Source organism: Myzus persicae, unplaced genomic scaffold (assembly GCF_001856785.1).
Source record: "Myzus persicae strain clone G006 unplaced genomic scaffold, MPER_G0061.0, whole genome shotgun sequence".
NCBI lineage: Eukaryota > Metazoa > Arthropoda > Insecta > Hemiptera > Aphididae > Myzus > Myzus persicae.
Genome location: NW_019104472.1, coordinates 27,564 through 43,811, shown reverse-complemented (window position 1 = coordinate 43,811; position 16,248 = coordinate 27,564). Strand labels below are relative to the sequence as shown.

General features: G+C 27.7%; 1 protein-coding gene across 1 annotated transcript; it reads left to right on the top strand.

Annotated features, from left to right (window-relative positions):
• Positions 1 to 8,758: 8,758 nt before the first annotated feature.
• On the top strand, positions 8,759 to 10,290 carry LOC111042404. The gene is made up of 3 exons (XM_022326996.1): positions 8,759 to 9,085; positions 9,278 to 9,376; positions 9,437 to 10,290. The coding sequence occupies exons 1-3, from the start codon at positions 8,819 to 8,821 to the stop codon at positions 9,584 to 9,586; spliced, it is 516 nt and encodes a 171-aa protein (XP_022182688.1). The 5' UTR covers positions 8,759 to 8,818; the 3' UTR covers positions 9,587 to 10,290.
• Positions 10,291 to 16,248: the final 5,958 nt, after the last annotated feature.

Sequence of the window (16,248 nt, the reverse complement as noted above, 5' to 3'; positions counted from 1 at the left end):
GTATGTATGTATGTATGTATGTATGGCATGTGCGTGCATGTGTGTGTTGGTTAATGGATAACAATACAACGAAATAAAAGACCTGAGAACGAGTCGGAAAAATCATCGTCGTCGGACACGGGCGAGCCGGAGTCGTGGCGCTTACGCCGACGCCGTTTCCGCTGACAACAGTCACTGCACTTGCTGCACATACCGCGTGCGCGCTCCCGGTGTGAGTAGGGAGTGGAAGAGGACAAAAGGTTACTGAAAAAATTGGTCGGCGACGGTGACTAGCGATTGGCGGGATGGATGGTGACAGAGAGGGTGAATGGTCGTCACGAGCGAGAGCGAAATGCGCCAACCACCCCGCCGTTATAACGACCACAACGCAACGGCCGACAGCACGGTGGACGTCTGACGCCGTGACCAGGAGCGGTACAACTGAACGTGGCGCTATCACCACCAACAACTACCCCGCCGCTACGATAGAGTCGTCGGCGGCGACGCGAGGACGAGACCGGGTAAGCGGTACACGAAAAATAATATTATATTAAAATGTTCATTGCCGGAGAGGGATATGATTATACAATGAATTTATAGCATTTTAAAGCTAAAGACTGCACAACCATTTTCAAAGGAGGGTTTTGGGCGAGAAAACCAGAAATAATGATACGCTATAAGGAATAGGGATGTGTGATTGATGAACTCAATTTTTCCAAAGGCTATAGTATTTCACTTTCATTGTCATAAACTTTTTAAACTGCTTGTACCGATAAGTATGTTAAGTATAGAAAGTTAAGTCACAAACTGCGATGAGTTTTACTTTCGCCTATAGTGTTTCCCAAACTAAAGGGTCGCAACATTTTATAATGGGCCAAAACTCACGAGCATATTATACGATTAAAACTTAGAAAATATTAAATTATCTAATTAAACATTTATACTGGAACCTATTATAGTAATGTATATAATAGTGTGGTATATGTTCCCGGGTTATTAAAAAAGGTATACACCCGATTTGGTTGCGAGATTTTAAAAGAAATGGAAATTGTTAATTCTTGTTATATGCAGACTAAGAAGTGTCTATATTATTTTAATATGTATGGTTAACAATGTTCAGAAATATTTATTCAAAGTTTTTTATACTTCGTATTTATTATTATTTATATACCAGTAAATAATGGGAAATGTAATTTTTTGTAAAAACCGAATCATGATTTATGAGTCCTAACATAGTTATAACACTGCATTCCCGTAATTATTTTACAAAAATCAAATTTAGAACTGCTTTAAATGTTTGATTCGCTGAAATCTGAAACCAATTCGAATGCAGTCAACAAAACAACTAGATTTTTTTATTGATCGCCTGTCAGGAGAAAATATCTTATAGTGGGTTGCCAAATAATAAATGTGCTTATTTGCGGAAACATCGCTCTGGCCAACTGTAGTCAGTAGTAAATGCTAAAATGACCGCCGTCACAACAGCGATACCGCACTAAACAATATCGGAGTATCGTATATTATAGAAGTATCGAGTATGGGTTTAATAATAATTATGGTTACGTTAGATTAGGCATAGGTAATGGTAATAATAATGCATAACGAAAAATATTAGATGAATAACGAACTTCGTTCTCTTTTTGCAAACGACTTGAAAATGGTGAAGGTAACAAATATTATTTGATATTTGAAAGAGAACTCAAACTCATGTTAAAGTCAAAATATTTTTAAAAAAATTACAAAAGTTCATGTCAAGTAATGTTAGTAAGAAACCCATTTTCTATTTAAATTTATTATATACATTTAAATATATATTTTTTTAAATGCCTATCGTATATATTATTTCAACAAGCCTCCAATTAATGAGCTATTATATATTGGCCTGTAGGGCTGTATCACTAATATTTGTTTAATAATCAATTTAAAACTTTATTCCACCAAGTTTGAATTATATGTGTAATGTATACACTCAGGTCTCAGAATAACAACAAATTATTGCTATTGGTCACAAAAAACTAACAGGAATGAACATCATTATACTTCAATAGAACCCGCCTATGTTATTATAATTGTATCAATAGGTACACCTCACAAGGAAACATGAATATTCTAATTGGTTTTATAATTTTTCCAATTAGGTTTTGTTTTCGAAACACATAATTTTAGTACACATAGTAAGAAAGCTCAGCCATTTGACCACAGAATAATAAATGTTATACTTTACACTATTAGTTTAGAATAGTTTTGGACGAAGACAAATAACAAAAGATTATAAATCAATGATTAATATCTGGTACATTTGTTGATAAACCATGATCTGCTCAGAATCGTTTGGATTAAATTGGAAAAATTGTACTCAAATATGTCACTGAACCTAATAAGTACCTATTACAGTATACAGTAACCTGTACTATAAATATTAGATTTTGGTTGTAATACTCAGACATATTTTATTTCAAAATATTATGTAATAGTATTAAAAATCTGGATACATGGGTGATAAATATAAATGTTCAATATAGGTTTATAATATACATTAGGGGAAAATATTATTGGTTAAATTACAACTATGATAAATTTAAGTATCGAAATGTTATAGTTAAATTATATAAAGTAAAAGTTTACAAAGTTTCAATTTTTCAAACTAATCAGATATCTTACATAAAACAAAACCCTAAGATTTAAAGACATTTAATGATGCAAAGAATTGTTAATATTTTTGTAAAATACCTAAAACATTTTTTTTTATTAAATATTAACATTTTTAGGACTGATATAGAACGCTGTAGAAGTTTATAATGTAACATTATATGAATTAGGCTCCAAGAATCTAAAATCTGATTCTTAAACTTTACAAAAAATATTAGAAAATCTATCTTCAAGTCAAATATCTAAATTATGTAAAATATTGATAAAACTCAAGTTAAATTATTATTACTTTTTCACTAAATTTAACGTTAATTATAAATAATAAATACACGATGTATATATTTATTTAGTATAATATTAAATATCAAAAGAATAAAAACAAGTATTATTAAATCTGAACACCTTTATTATTTTAAGAAGGCAGTATTTTTAAATAATGTAATTCAATTAGAATTCAAAATATTAATTAAATAAATCCTTTTACTTTGTAAAATTGTTAAACTTATCAATTTTGTAAAGCTGTTTATGAACGTCTCAAAGCAAAACGCCTAAGATAATTATTTTAAAATAACTGGAATAAATTTATTTGACAAAAATTAATTTAAAAAAGAATTAAACTATACAAGAAAAATTATACCTATACATTATAACAGAACATAAAGTGATAATACATTATAATACTCCATTTAAATGCATTATTTAAATATAATTGAAATTAAATAATAATAATATACTCGATTTAAATATATTTAAAATTTTAAAATACAATATAATAAAATGTTAATATTTTTGTTACAAAAAAAAAATATATTTATTTAAAGTAATAAAATTATTTACAAAATATACCTAATTGAATAGTTTTATGTTAAGGAACATAAGACTATTATTTTTATCACATTACATAGTTTGAGAGAAATCATTTCACTAAACTCAATTAAATAATATTATATTATATCGCTTATAAATATGGGTAATAATTGTTCGAGAAAAAGTAACATATTTGATATTTATTTTGTTTACATACATTTATTTTCAAGTCAAATTGTTGAAGACCAAAATAAAATCTAGCCTATTTTTATTCTACAAATATTTTTTTTTCTCTTTGATATTAGAAAATATTATTTAAATAATAATATATCATTTATTTTTAAAAATAAAATAATAAATTCTATTATAATCACTCATATTTTTCAAACTCTATACTTTGTCCAAACATTTATTTTACAGTAGAAAATAATTTTAATATAACATAAATAATATTCAACACATAGTATTATCAAAATAAAAGAAAATGCTCCTTGATATTATAACTAATAAAATATTATTAAATTAATATATTTGTAAGTCGACTGACCTGTGAATGAAACGCAATGCCTAAGCACGCACATCGACATGGTGGCGGGAACAAGACTGCCGACAACACAAGCAACTGTGGTGTGAAGGCGACGAGCCCACTAGAACGATTAGCAAGTGCAACGCTTTCTGTCATACGACAAACGCGGCAATAACATTTACGCGTCTGCCACCAGGTGTCACTACATGTTACGTTTCTATGGTTTGTTCGAAAAATTCCAAAATAAATCTTCTTAGATTCATGTTGGATGCTTGGATGAATTATGGTTTTAATTTTTCTTATTTTTAGGAGAAACTTAATAGAGGACATATAACTTTTTATTGTAGAAAAATGCTTCGATATTCAATTTTTGAGGGTGATCTGAGATAGAAAATTAGATATAATTGAGTCAAAATTGGAAAAACTCGAATATTTACTTAACGCCTTTTTACACAAAATCGATTTTTCTGTACCTAATTCAAAAACTAATAAACTAAGATTATAACTTGAAATATTTACCGAATATTAATTATATTAGCATTTCCTAGACATGATATGATTTCGTAGACATTTAATAATTCGCCTGTGTCTGTCATAATGGTTTCTTGCAGTAAAAGTGCTTCGATTTTCTTCAACAGCAACTTTTCTTGTAGGAAAGTGGATCTAGTTGGTGCATTCGGGAGAACAAAATTAAAAATCCCTAATAGTTTTCAAAATCTACTGGAAATACAAACAAAAAATTAAGGAAAAACTGGAATTTTTACGCAAAACCCGTTTTCGAAAAATTTTGGTTTTTAGTGTAACTTAACAAAAACGACCGTAGATACATGAAATTTTCACTGAATAATTGTACTAGTATATCATATACACAATAAAATTTTCAAAGTATTTTGACTTGTGTTGAACTATTTAATTATAGACATTTGAAAATGTCGATTATTATTTGTTTTTTTTAAACTAATGTCAATAAAAAAAATATTCGTTTGCTCAAAAAACTTGTAAATGTAATACAAGGTTCTTCGTAAGTTTTTTTGAATGCAAATTAAAAAAAAAAATTGAGTTTAAAATTAGAATTTTAACAAAGTTCGTAAAAATCACGAAAATTAACAATTAATAATTAGTTAGAAATTCACAAAAAAATTTCTTTTCATATCTAAGATTTAAAAATTAAACACAAGATTTCCTATAAGCTTGTCCAAAAAAAATTTCTACCGGAAAGTCAAATTAAATTTTAATGAGCGTTTGAAGTTGAAATTTCTAGAACATTTTCTTATTTTGTTGTAATTCAAAAACACATTACTGCAGACACTTGAGATTTACACCAAATGTTTATTTTATCAATTCCTATACTTGACAACATTTTCAAAATATTTTGACTCGGTTTAAGCTGTTGACGGTCATTATCAATTATTTTTTTTTTTATATTTTTCTATAAATGTCAATACAATTTTATAAATACATAGGCACGATTTTTTTTTTATACGCGTTTTAAGTTCAAATTTTTCCAAAATTGCATATTGAAACAAAAAATAACGTTTATCATTTTGTTGTAATTCAGTTCCAAAACTGCCCAATTTTACAAAGATATTTTTAATATTTTTCTAGTATCAACGATAATTTAAGAAAAATATTAATTCAATTTACCATCCACCATATTAATAATAAGTAATAACAATATAAAAATCCTACACTGACATACCACGCGTCTCCACTCAGAATCGTTTTTCGTATACAATGATATAATATCATTGAATTCAAATTTAATATTATCCATTACAGTGACCTCAAAACAACTAATGTACAGCAGAGCGACATCCACTTACCCTCTTTTTTTTCTTTAAGCTTTGATACAATTCTCTATGTTAGATCAAAAGATTCGAAATGTAATAAAAGGTTCTTATTGAAAATAAAATACAAAATTAAGCAATGAACACAAATTTTAATTAATTTTTTCGATTTGAGTTCTCATTTGTAAATTTAAAAAATATATATTATAAAAACTTGAAACATTCCACTATTTCCTACTTAAATCCTTATTTTCTATACACAATAAAATTATTTAAAAAAATATGAAGACAAATTTTAAGCTTTTTTGGCATTAAACATACCTAGTATTGTTGTTTTGTTGAATAACATATATCATAATATTATAGCTATACCTATAGCATATATTATATATTATAAAAAGTCTCAGTCAATTAGCCTAAAACCGAATACAAGATTTTTTTTAAAGCAAAATGCATCGGAAAAATGTGCTCATTTTTTTTATAGACAATATTCAAGTTCAAATCATGACGAAATTGGTTATTTCAACGAACATTTATGATTTTAGTTATTTTGTTGTAATTCAAAAATTATTATTCCTAGGAACTTGAAACTAACTTTTCACCATTTCGTTTAATATTGTTTTCTATGTACAGCGAAGTTTTCAAAATATTTAGTTTAATTTTAATCTAAGTATACCACAAACCCATTCACACAGAACGTTAGTATTTAATTATAAGCTAAAAACAGCTAGAAATACTTGGTAAGTACCTATACGAAATTATATAATAATTAGAGATATAGAATTTAGGTAAAACAAATTTACCAGTAACACGGTAAAAACTGTTATCGAAATATTCACAGTATAGTCAAAAATAACAATAAGTAGTTATCTGATAGTACTATAAAGCTATTTGGGTATAATTAATATACCAAATATTATCTATTTAGTGGTTACTGATAATAATATAGTTACAAGCGTTACAGCCCCCGAAAATCGAAAACATAATACTTCATAAATCATAACCAATTACAATTAATTTAAGGCGTGAATTGGGTGGTTAAAAATGTTAATCGGTAGAAAAGTTGGTAAGCTATTTTACTTTTTAAATATACCACACTAACATCGTAATTGTAAATATAATTATATAATACACATGCGATTATTTTGGCAAATATCAGTTCAATCTACTACAATAAACTAAAAGTAAATTATCAATAGCGATAATTAGAAATAAATATAATCAAATATACATAGAAATATAGGCGGACATACTCTCCGCTTAGAATTGTTTCTCGTACACCATAGTATATTGTCGAATTAAAACTTTAAATTTAACACATCCATTACACTGTTCTACTAAATGAAGTGGCATATACCGCATACCTACACACCACAATCAACAAATACGAGTATTATACAGCGTAGTGACTTCCCCGGTTAATTGTTAAGGTGCCTTCTCGTTTATAAGGGGCATTATTTACTGTTTAGGCAATATTATGCGATTTCTTCGCCGCCGCCCAAGGAATTTGTGTTAGCCGTCAATGATGATTACTGTGAGTGTAAATGTGTGATTGTATTCGTGAACCGGGTATCTATGCACGCGCAGCATGTGCACACGTGACACGTCTTGTCAACGGCACCGCCGACCAAAAATGAAAAGCGTGATTTTTTCCCAAAACACGCTTTACAGGAAAAACTCTTAAGCATCCAAGAGTGGCTTGTTTAATTACTTTTTTTTCGTTAGGATAAGGATAATTTTCTACAGGGAGCTATTGGATTTCAGTTATTAATTTCGTTGCTTAAACCAAACATAATACAATTAACGAAAGCTAGTGAAAATCGGTCATATTCAAGATCGTATATAGTTTAGAAGTAGAATGTTTAACATTCAACCCTAATGCACCCTGTAAGAGACGTTTCTATTTCCAAAAAAAAAATATATCGAAATCGGATAACTCTACAAGGCGTGAAAATATTTTCCTGTGAAGCATAATTTTGAGCAAAAAACATATCACATTTGCATTTAATTTAATATAGAACTCATAATTATAGATAGGTACATACAATTTTCATTTAATATTTATGTAAACATATTATAAACATGATATAAGTAATTTACAAAATATTTTGGCTATTATTAATTTATTTATAGACTCTTGAATTTGTTTAGTTTATTTTTGATTCATATTTATAACATTATTTTTTCTTTGACAAAAAGCTTATTTCTATACTATAATATTATAATAATAAAATACCATGAGATGTTTTTAACAAAAATTGATTTAACTCACTGTATTACCTACTAAAAAAAAACTAGTAATAGCATTATTAAATAATATATCCCACATACAATATAAGATGACAGATCGTCTCCGTTCAAAATTATTTTTCATCATAAACAATGGCTTATCATTAAATTCAAATATAACTGTTAACACACCCATTACAGTGACTTATTCAATAACGAGATATACTCTACACTTACTATACAGGATAGTGACTTCCTGCTTTTTACATTTATTTTGTATGTAATATATATTATGTTATAGCCTTATAGACTACCTACAGTCATAAGTTAACTATGAGTTAACCACTAGTTCTTATCTATATATTTCTAATGCATATAGTACTTCTTAAACAAAAACCCGGTTCTAACAAAAAACAAAAAAACTTCGGAACAAAATGAATCAATAAAAATTTAAAAAAAAACTAAATAGCCAGCCTTTTTAACGTTGAAATAAAATGTTTGCCTTAAAGTTCTTTAATTAAATACTTACATAAGTTTAATTTGATACCTTTTGTAATAAATTGAATTAAAATGTTTTAAAGTCATCTTTTAAAAAGTAATCATGTTTAATCATAAAATATAAAATTCATTAGAATATGAGTAATATGACGTATACACTTATATAATTTACTTATATTTTAATTACCATGGTAATATATTATTTTATTTAGTTAATGGTACATATTATATTGATTTTATGCTACTAATAGTATTTATGATTTGTTTTTTACATAATCAGCAGTACTTAATAAATATTATACTTTTTATTTACTAAAATTTATATTATCGATTTATTTTGAAAATGACGATTTTCATAAATGAAGGATTGCTTAAAATTACCCAAAAAATGTGTTTAACAGCAATAACTATTTATGTATACATTCTATTTTCATCAGAAATACGAACTTGCCCACTGACCAAAACTGGCTCGAAGATATATCCATTTGATAGTCAATTTTTCCAATCGTCAGTACTTTTCTTGACTGCAGCTGCAATAGCCATAGTCGAATGCGATATATGGCCGTACAATACAAAACCAAAAAATAGAATAATTCAATTTCTTGCAGAGGTACACAAATTAATATTGATTGAAAAATTAATCTCTATTTGTATCTATTTTTTTTCATAAAAGAACACAACAAAAATGTAAAATACAACATGTCTTAAAATGATTATATTATTGTATATATTATATTATATACGTATTTAAATTTGAGTTAATGTAGCCTCTAACTTTGGTTTTTATTTCATATTTTTATAGTTGTATATTATGACAACGGTTATAATACTTGTTTATGCTCTATTTTGGCATCCCATAGTCATAACTACATCTATATTAACTGATAAATTGAGTGTACTCGTAAGTATTCTACAATAATTGATAAATTATACACTATTCACTATAATTTTACTTTTATAGACAAATACATGGTTGGGAAGTGCGAATATCTACAAAAAAAGTATTCCAATTTGTATGGAAAACATTCGCAGTACGAAGTTCCATTGTAATTTATTAGGCACATTAATATTACATTATGTACTCGAAAAATTTGGAAAGAAAGACTTGTAATCATTTTTTCAATATTATTTTAAAAATAAACAATTAATAAAAGTTATAATATTTCAGACGACGTTTAAGATGTTTGTTTTAAATTAGTATTAAAATGAAATCTGGATTTTAATAAGCTCAGCTATACATGTAAACAATATCGAAAGTATAAGCCATGCAAAACAAAACAACTTTATCATGTACGTATCAATATTTTATAGTATAGTTTTGTATTAAACAGCTAATTACATATTCACAATATTGAAATTAATGTCATCGAATGAATACATTTTTTAGACACTTTATTGCTTCAGTAAGTACAATTCATGAAAATTAAGTATACAATATTCATACATACATTGGCACATTTATATATTTAATATAATATTAAACAAATAAAATAAAATTATTACTTTATACGATTTTAAATATTTTACTGTCATAATATGGGTTTTTCTAGTTTTGTTCATATTATTTATATTTAATATTATAATTTAAAAATCATTATTATTTATTGTTTAGAAAAAACACATGGTGATAGTAATCACATAAGCACGTAAAAAAATATAAATTAAAAGAAATAAAAGAAAAATTCTAATATTGTAAACAGCACCCTTACATATTACAGGTGACTTTATACACAATTACTTAAGAAAGAAACAAAATTTTAGGAAGTTAAAAATATAATAATCGGAAAAGAGTGACGTTGGGATACAATATAACCTATTCGCGAAATAAAAATTCGTTTCTAAGAAGAGAAAAAAAGGTCAAAAATAACTATTCAACTAATTTTTTGTAAAATTATAGTTTTATTTTTTTAAATTAGTCGAATAGTTATTTTTGATTACATCTAACAATTAGTTGCTCCCAAGAACGGTGTTCAGTAACATGAGTCCATGTATCAAATGTCATCCAAATCCTTTCCACACATTTTTTCTAGATATTGCAAAACAAATGTTAGCGAGCGAATGGAAATAAGATTACTAGAAGTTATAAAATATAACTTTATTATATACAAGAAACCATAGTAGGTAACTGTATGTTATTTACTACTACATAATATTATTAACATTTTAGATTAACAAAAATATATTTAAAATATTATAATATGGAGGTGTACACTATTCGTAAAACCATATGTAAAGCAAAATGTTAAAACTATTTTTATATGGGCCTATATGTACTTGTACCATGTGAGTACATATAATATGAAAACCATTGTCGCTGTTATTGTCAGAAATATATTTTTTTTACTTGTTCATTATTTATAGGAATCAAAAAGTTTTTGCATAAAATAACCAAGAGTATAATAAAACGTACGTATTATGTTTACATAATACATAATATAAACTAACCTAACAAGTAGATATTAATTATATTTTCACATATGATATAAAATTAAATAATGTACCCGAGTGATGAATTTTAGATTCACATTTTTTTTTTTTATTGCACAAAACATAATATTTACAATCTGTATTTACAAGTTATACAATAAGTAAATGTGATGGGAATTGATTTACAGGAGGGGGAAGTTTCCCATTGGCGACACACCGTTCGGATTCACATTTATGCACCGATATAAACATATATTTCATATTTGTAAAAATTGCAAAGTTACGATTTTATACTTTACTTAGTGTTATGGGACTGTTATTATTTGAACTAAACTTTAATAATACTTATAATTTCTATAACAACATCCGTTGAAATTAAAAAAAAATGTATAAAGAATTGACTTTTTGTAATCAGCAAACTTCCAAACGGCTTTAATTTATTATTTATTTTTATTTTTGAATTAGTAGATATTATTCTTTAGTCTTATTATTCATAGAAAATCTATTCCAACTAAACTCTAGTAAATTTAAATATTTAATATTTAAATTTTTTTTTTCATGTGATCTTGAAAAATAAACAAATATTGCAATAATTATATCGGCGCTTAATCAATAAAAGAGTTCGTACTACGTAATAAGTATAGCGGTTTATAATTACTTATGAATCCGAACATGTTATCAATACAATACCATAGATATGTCATTGAAATGAGTAAAATATACAAGCCAAACAATTTCTTCCACCAAAAAACAAATCATTTCGTGGGTCATTTTTATCCTTATTCAGTATCCTATTTTTATAATAAAAAACAGAGGTACAATCGTGAAAGTACGTTTATACATCGAGATAACGTTTATTAACAGATGATATTATTACTTATGAAACACAAAATAAATTTATTAAACCATAAAAATGCTCAATATTAAAATAAGGAACTAAAATCGATTATTTTATATTATTGAGTTTATTATATTTTTGTTCAGGTCCTCATTTTAAATTTGGAAATTAATAGAAATGAATAAACGTTTAAGCATACTCAGGATGTTGGTTAATATATTATTAAACACAAATAATTTATTTTGTAAAACCTTACCTCCCTCTCTACCGGTTTTCCGTTTCTTTTTTGCGGAACCTTTACTCGGCAATGTGTTACTAGACCCCGGCCCCGTGGCCTTCTCCTTGTTCTTCCACCGGTTCAACATATCCGTCTTCTTGATCAAATGGAAATATATCGTGACAGAGCGATCGTTTTCTTTTGGTGATGTAAAATATAATCCAACCTATCAGCCAGTCGGCATGGCCAAACCGAACTCGGCGATATACCAAAGTATCTATATAGATATTACAATTCCATTGCAGTATACGACGAAAATCGAAAATAAAATCTGAGATAAAAACCTAAACCGATTTGATACTAGCCCGAATAGGTAACTATAAAATCTTGTTGGTACCGAAATCCAACACGTTCGCCCGGCGACCGCACCGAAATGGACTTTCAGCCGCCCGCAGATGCACTTTGTGGGGTTAGGAGAGAGCAGTCGGCGCGGCGTCGGGAACGCTCGCGCGACCGGTGGCCGTTCGGCGAAAACCAACCCTATAACACCCTCGTCAGCGGCGGTTGCTCAATCGATAGCGCTTTAAGCGTCCCTCAGTGAACACATACTGTATACATAGATATATATACCTAAATACAGTACGGTACAACCCCTGCACCAGGATCGTCATAGTATAGGGCATGGGGAAGCCTCTGTATATCGTTCATGAAAGCCGGTATGAAACGTGTCTTTTTCACTTTCCCAGTCCCCACTACTACTACTTCTACTATCACCTCTACTACTATCCTATACTACTCCTACTGCTCTTACTACTACTGCTGCTGCTGCCACTACTGCTATTACTATACCGCGTGCGTGTAAATATACAAGGTGAATCAACGTGTATAACCGTTATTCTGTGTTGGCTGTATATAAACGGAAAAACGTGAAAACGAGGTGGCTTGTATACGTATACAGTGCATCGGCTTGGTTGTTCACCCCCATAACAAACTACCCCACTACTCATTCCCGGCTCGAGGTGTACACATCATTATGTGTCTATAGTCCGAAAAGATCACCATGTGGCATGCGCTAATGAATGATTTATGCGAGTAGTCCGAGATCAGAGACTTGACAAACCCGTGTGTACACTTGTATATAAGTATGCATATTTTATACTGTTTTATAGAAATACATATAAATAACTAGAATTTGAAGCATCGATATGTTTTTTTTCAGTGTTGATTTACTTAAACAAAATGTAACTTTTTAAATTTTAAGATGCTTCTCATTCACTTGATGATTATTGGAAAATTCATTGTATATTTTAATATATTTTTAATGCATGTTTTAACAAAATACAATGTATATTTTACTATTTTACACTATATATAAATCCTAACCCTAGTAATAAATATTTCTAAAGCAAATATTAGAATACTGTAAGAAATCAACTGCTAAAATACCACGAGATAATGAGTATGACTCATATATAGAATTTAAATCAATTGCATTAGGTATTATTATTAATTTAATAATAATATAAATCAAAGAATAATAATAAAATAATATAATATACAAACGTTTTCAGAAATAACACCAATTGTTTCTAGTAAGGTCTAAAGCTAAACCATATTTTCATTTAACCTATGTACCGTTACAAGATTGTTCCACTTGACCCGGTACAGGAACTTGATGTTATTTTCTACTAAATTCAAGTCGAATTAACTGTATTGAATACAACAAAAAGAAGAATGTTCGGGAACCGTCAATTTTAATGGATCGTTTCCGGTTCTCGGTAGTTCGTCATATTATTCGATATATATTATAAGAATAAGGGATTTAATACAAGAACCCGTCAAAAACACATGTTTGAGGGTTTATAAAGTAACACGTGATCGCTTTTTCCGTCGCTGCTTTGCTCTAAGTTTTCTAACAACAATAACTTATCGATAATAAGCTAATTGTATAATAACATTGTACAAGAGATTTTAATTTGAGTGGATAAATTACAAATTACAAAATATATGTACAATAGGACGAATCGTAAATAAACATTTTATCTGGTTTAGTATACAAGTTTATAATAATATGTTAATTTCTTTAGACCATAATATTATCCATCTTATAATAAGAATAAATGTAACAGAGTAGTCACATAGCCTTTACAATTTTTTATAAACAGTATTTCAGTGTATTGTATAGTTCAATTATATTCAACTACATAATAGTATTGGTCATAAATCATATTACAATATAATATATATTATATATGTACATATATATTTCTAAATTCAACTCTTCCCAATTGTTTTTAAACTATAAATTCAACAGTTTATAGAAATATAGGACAGACTATATTTCAATCGTATGTGTCTAAATATATAAATTGAAAACAGAAATACCTTTTTAAAAAATAAAACAAAATACTATTGCTACATTAAGTCAAGGTATAAACTGTTATACCCATTACCCAGACAATCTTGGTTGTTTGAAATAAAAATTGTAGGTAAATGTTTTAGCTTAAATTATATTGCATTTTACTAACTTCTTATCAAACACAAAATTCATATTATGTAGGTGCACCAATACCATCATAACGTTACCCTTTATAAAGTAAAATAAAATTAACGTAGTGTGAACAACCAGCTTAAATTAATACTATTTTTTGTTCTATAATATGACTTTATTTTGAATATATTACAATTCATACAAATGTGTACAATAAACAATAATTATGGGAGAATAAACTGTCTATACTCTATACCATTTGAACGAATTTTATATACCTATAATATACGAATTGTTTAGACGATCTTTTACGAAGGGTGGTGTGGTGTTATTTATAGGCGAGAAACGTTTGAGCGAGAACATTTTCCATTACATTATAACAGACTTACGACAATATTGGAATACTTAAAAAAAAAGTAATTTTTGTTTCGCAGCACCAAAGATTGTGGATAACGACACAATATTTTGCGATATCATACATTTTATATAATACATTATTAATTTAAACTAAAATAAAACACAGTACCTACACCTATATTACTTGTCTACCATAATCACAGTTAACTTTTGGTAAACGCGTGGGGTAATTATTTAGTCTAGTATAGTTCTAATGAAATATGGTGTAAATTATTTTTGTTAATTTTTCATATACCATTGAGTAATATACTATATTTTAGTAATTATCATACAATCATAAAAACGTCTAAGTATAATTTTTTTAAATTTTTTATTTGTGTACCACATAAAATCTAAAATCTAATTAATTTGTACACAAAATAATTAATATACTCCAATATAGAAAAAAAAGATAAAGATTTAAAAAATTATTATTATTTGCACAAAAAAATTACATTGCATGCCAAAATATTTGGTCTTATATCTATAACACGAAGATTAAATATTATTGTTATTCGGCAGCTGTAACTATATGCATTAAATACATGAAAGTCCAAAATAATAGTGTAGTTTCGATAAGTAACGTAAGGTTAGAGCTAAAAAAGAGGGACATAAGTCTCAGCTAAAAAGGTTAGAATTTATACAAACAACCAGCGCGACAGCATTAATAAAACATGCATCAATAATTAAAATAACTAACCAAACACGCTATTTGAAATAAGTATATGTATTGTGTAGTTCTTTCAAAATCGTCTACACAATATTACAATGTCGTTTAAGAGTGTGAAATATTTTGTCTACTTTTCATTTTGCTTTAAAATTCTCATTATAGCATTATATACACCTATTGGCTATTATTGTGTGCGAGGCGACCGCAAAGTTACTATGAGTCATATACAATACCACTATCACAATGGCTATTATTCGACCACTATAATGTTTACACAAACCAAAATTCTACGACTAAATACTAGTCTATGTATGAGTATGATAATTATATATAGTATAGTTAATATTAGTTATTGTTTAAAGCCACTAGGTCGCAACGATTGTAAATTTATTAAATCAGCAAACTTAACTCGTATGTCAATAAATAAACAATATTAATAATTTATATGGTCACTATGGCTAATTCCTAGAGGGTGTAGATATAATTTACACAACATACAATACATTATATTATCAGAAATATTTTAGAACTTAAAAAACAGTAGGTTCTAAGGAGAGTGCAAAAACGATAATAAATTAAACCAACTACATATTCTGAAACTGGTTTCGTCAATGACTCTACCACCACATTATAGCACCTTAAAATTGCAATTTTAAACGTACGCACAAACGAGTCCGTCTGCGAATAAGTTGAACGACGATCTCCCTCCTAAATACGTCATTCCATGTCCATGT

Bases quoted from the DNA above. Each gene is read 5' to 3' on its own strand.
- LOC111042404 (XM_022326996.1), top strand. From the start codon at position 8,819: ATGACGATTTTCATAAATGAAGGATTGCTTAAAATTACCCAAAAAATG. The intron at 9,086-9,277 runs GTACACAAATTA...ATATTTTTATAG, and splicing joins TAATTCAATTTCTTGCAGAG to TTGTATATTATGACAACGGT. The intron at 9,377-9,436 runs GTAAGTATTCTA...TTACTTTTATAG, and splicing joins CTGATAAATTGAGTGTACTC to ACAAATACATGGTTGGGAAG.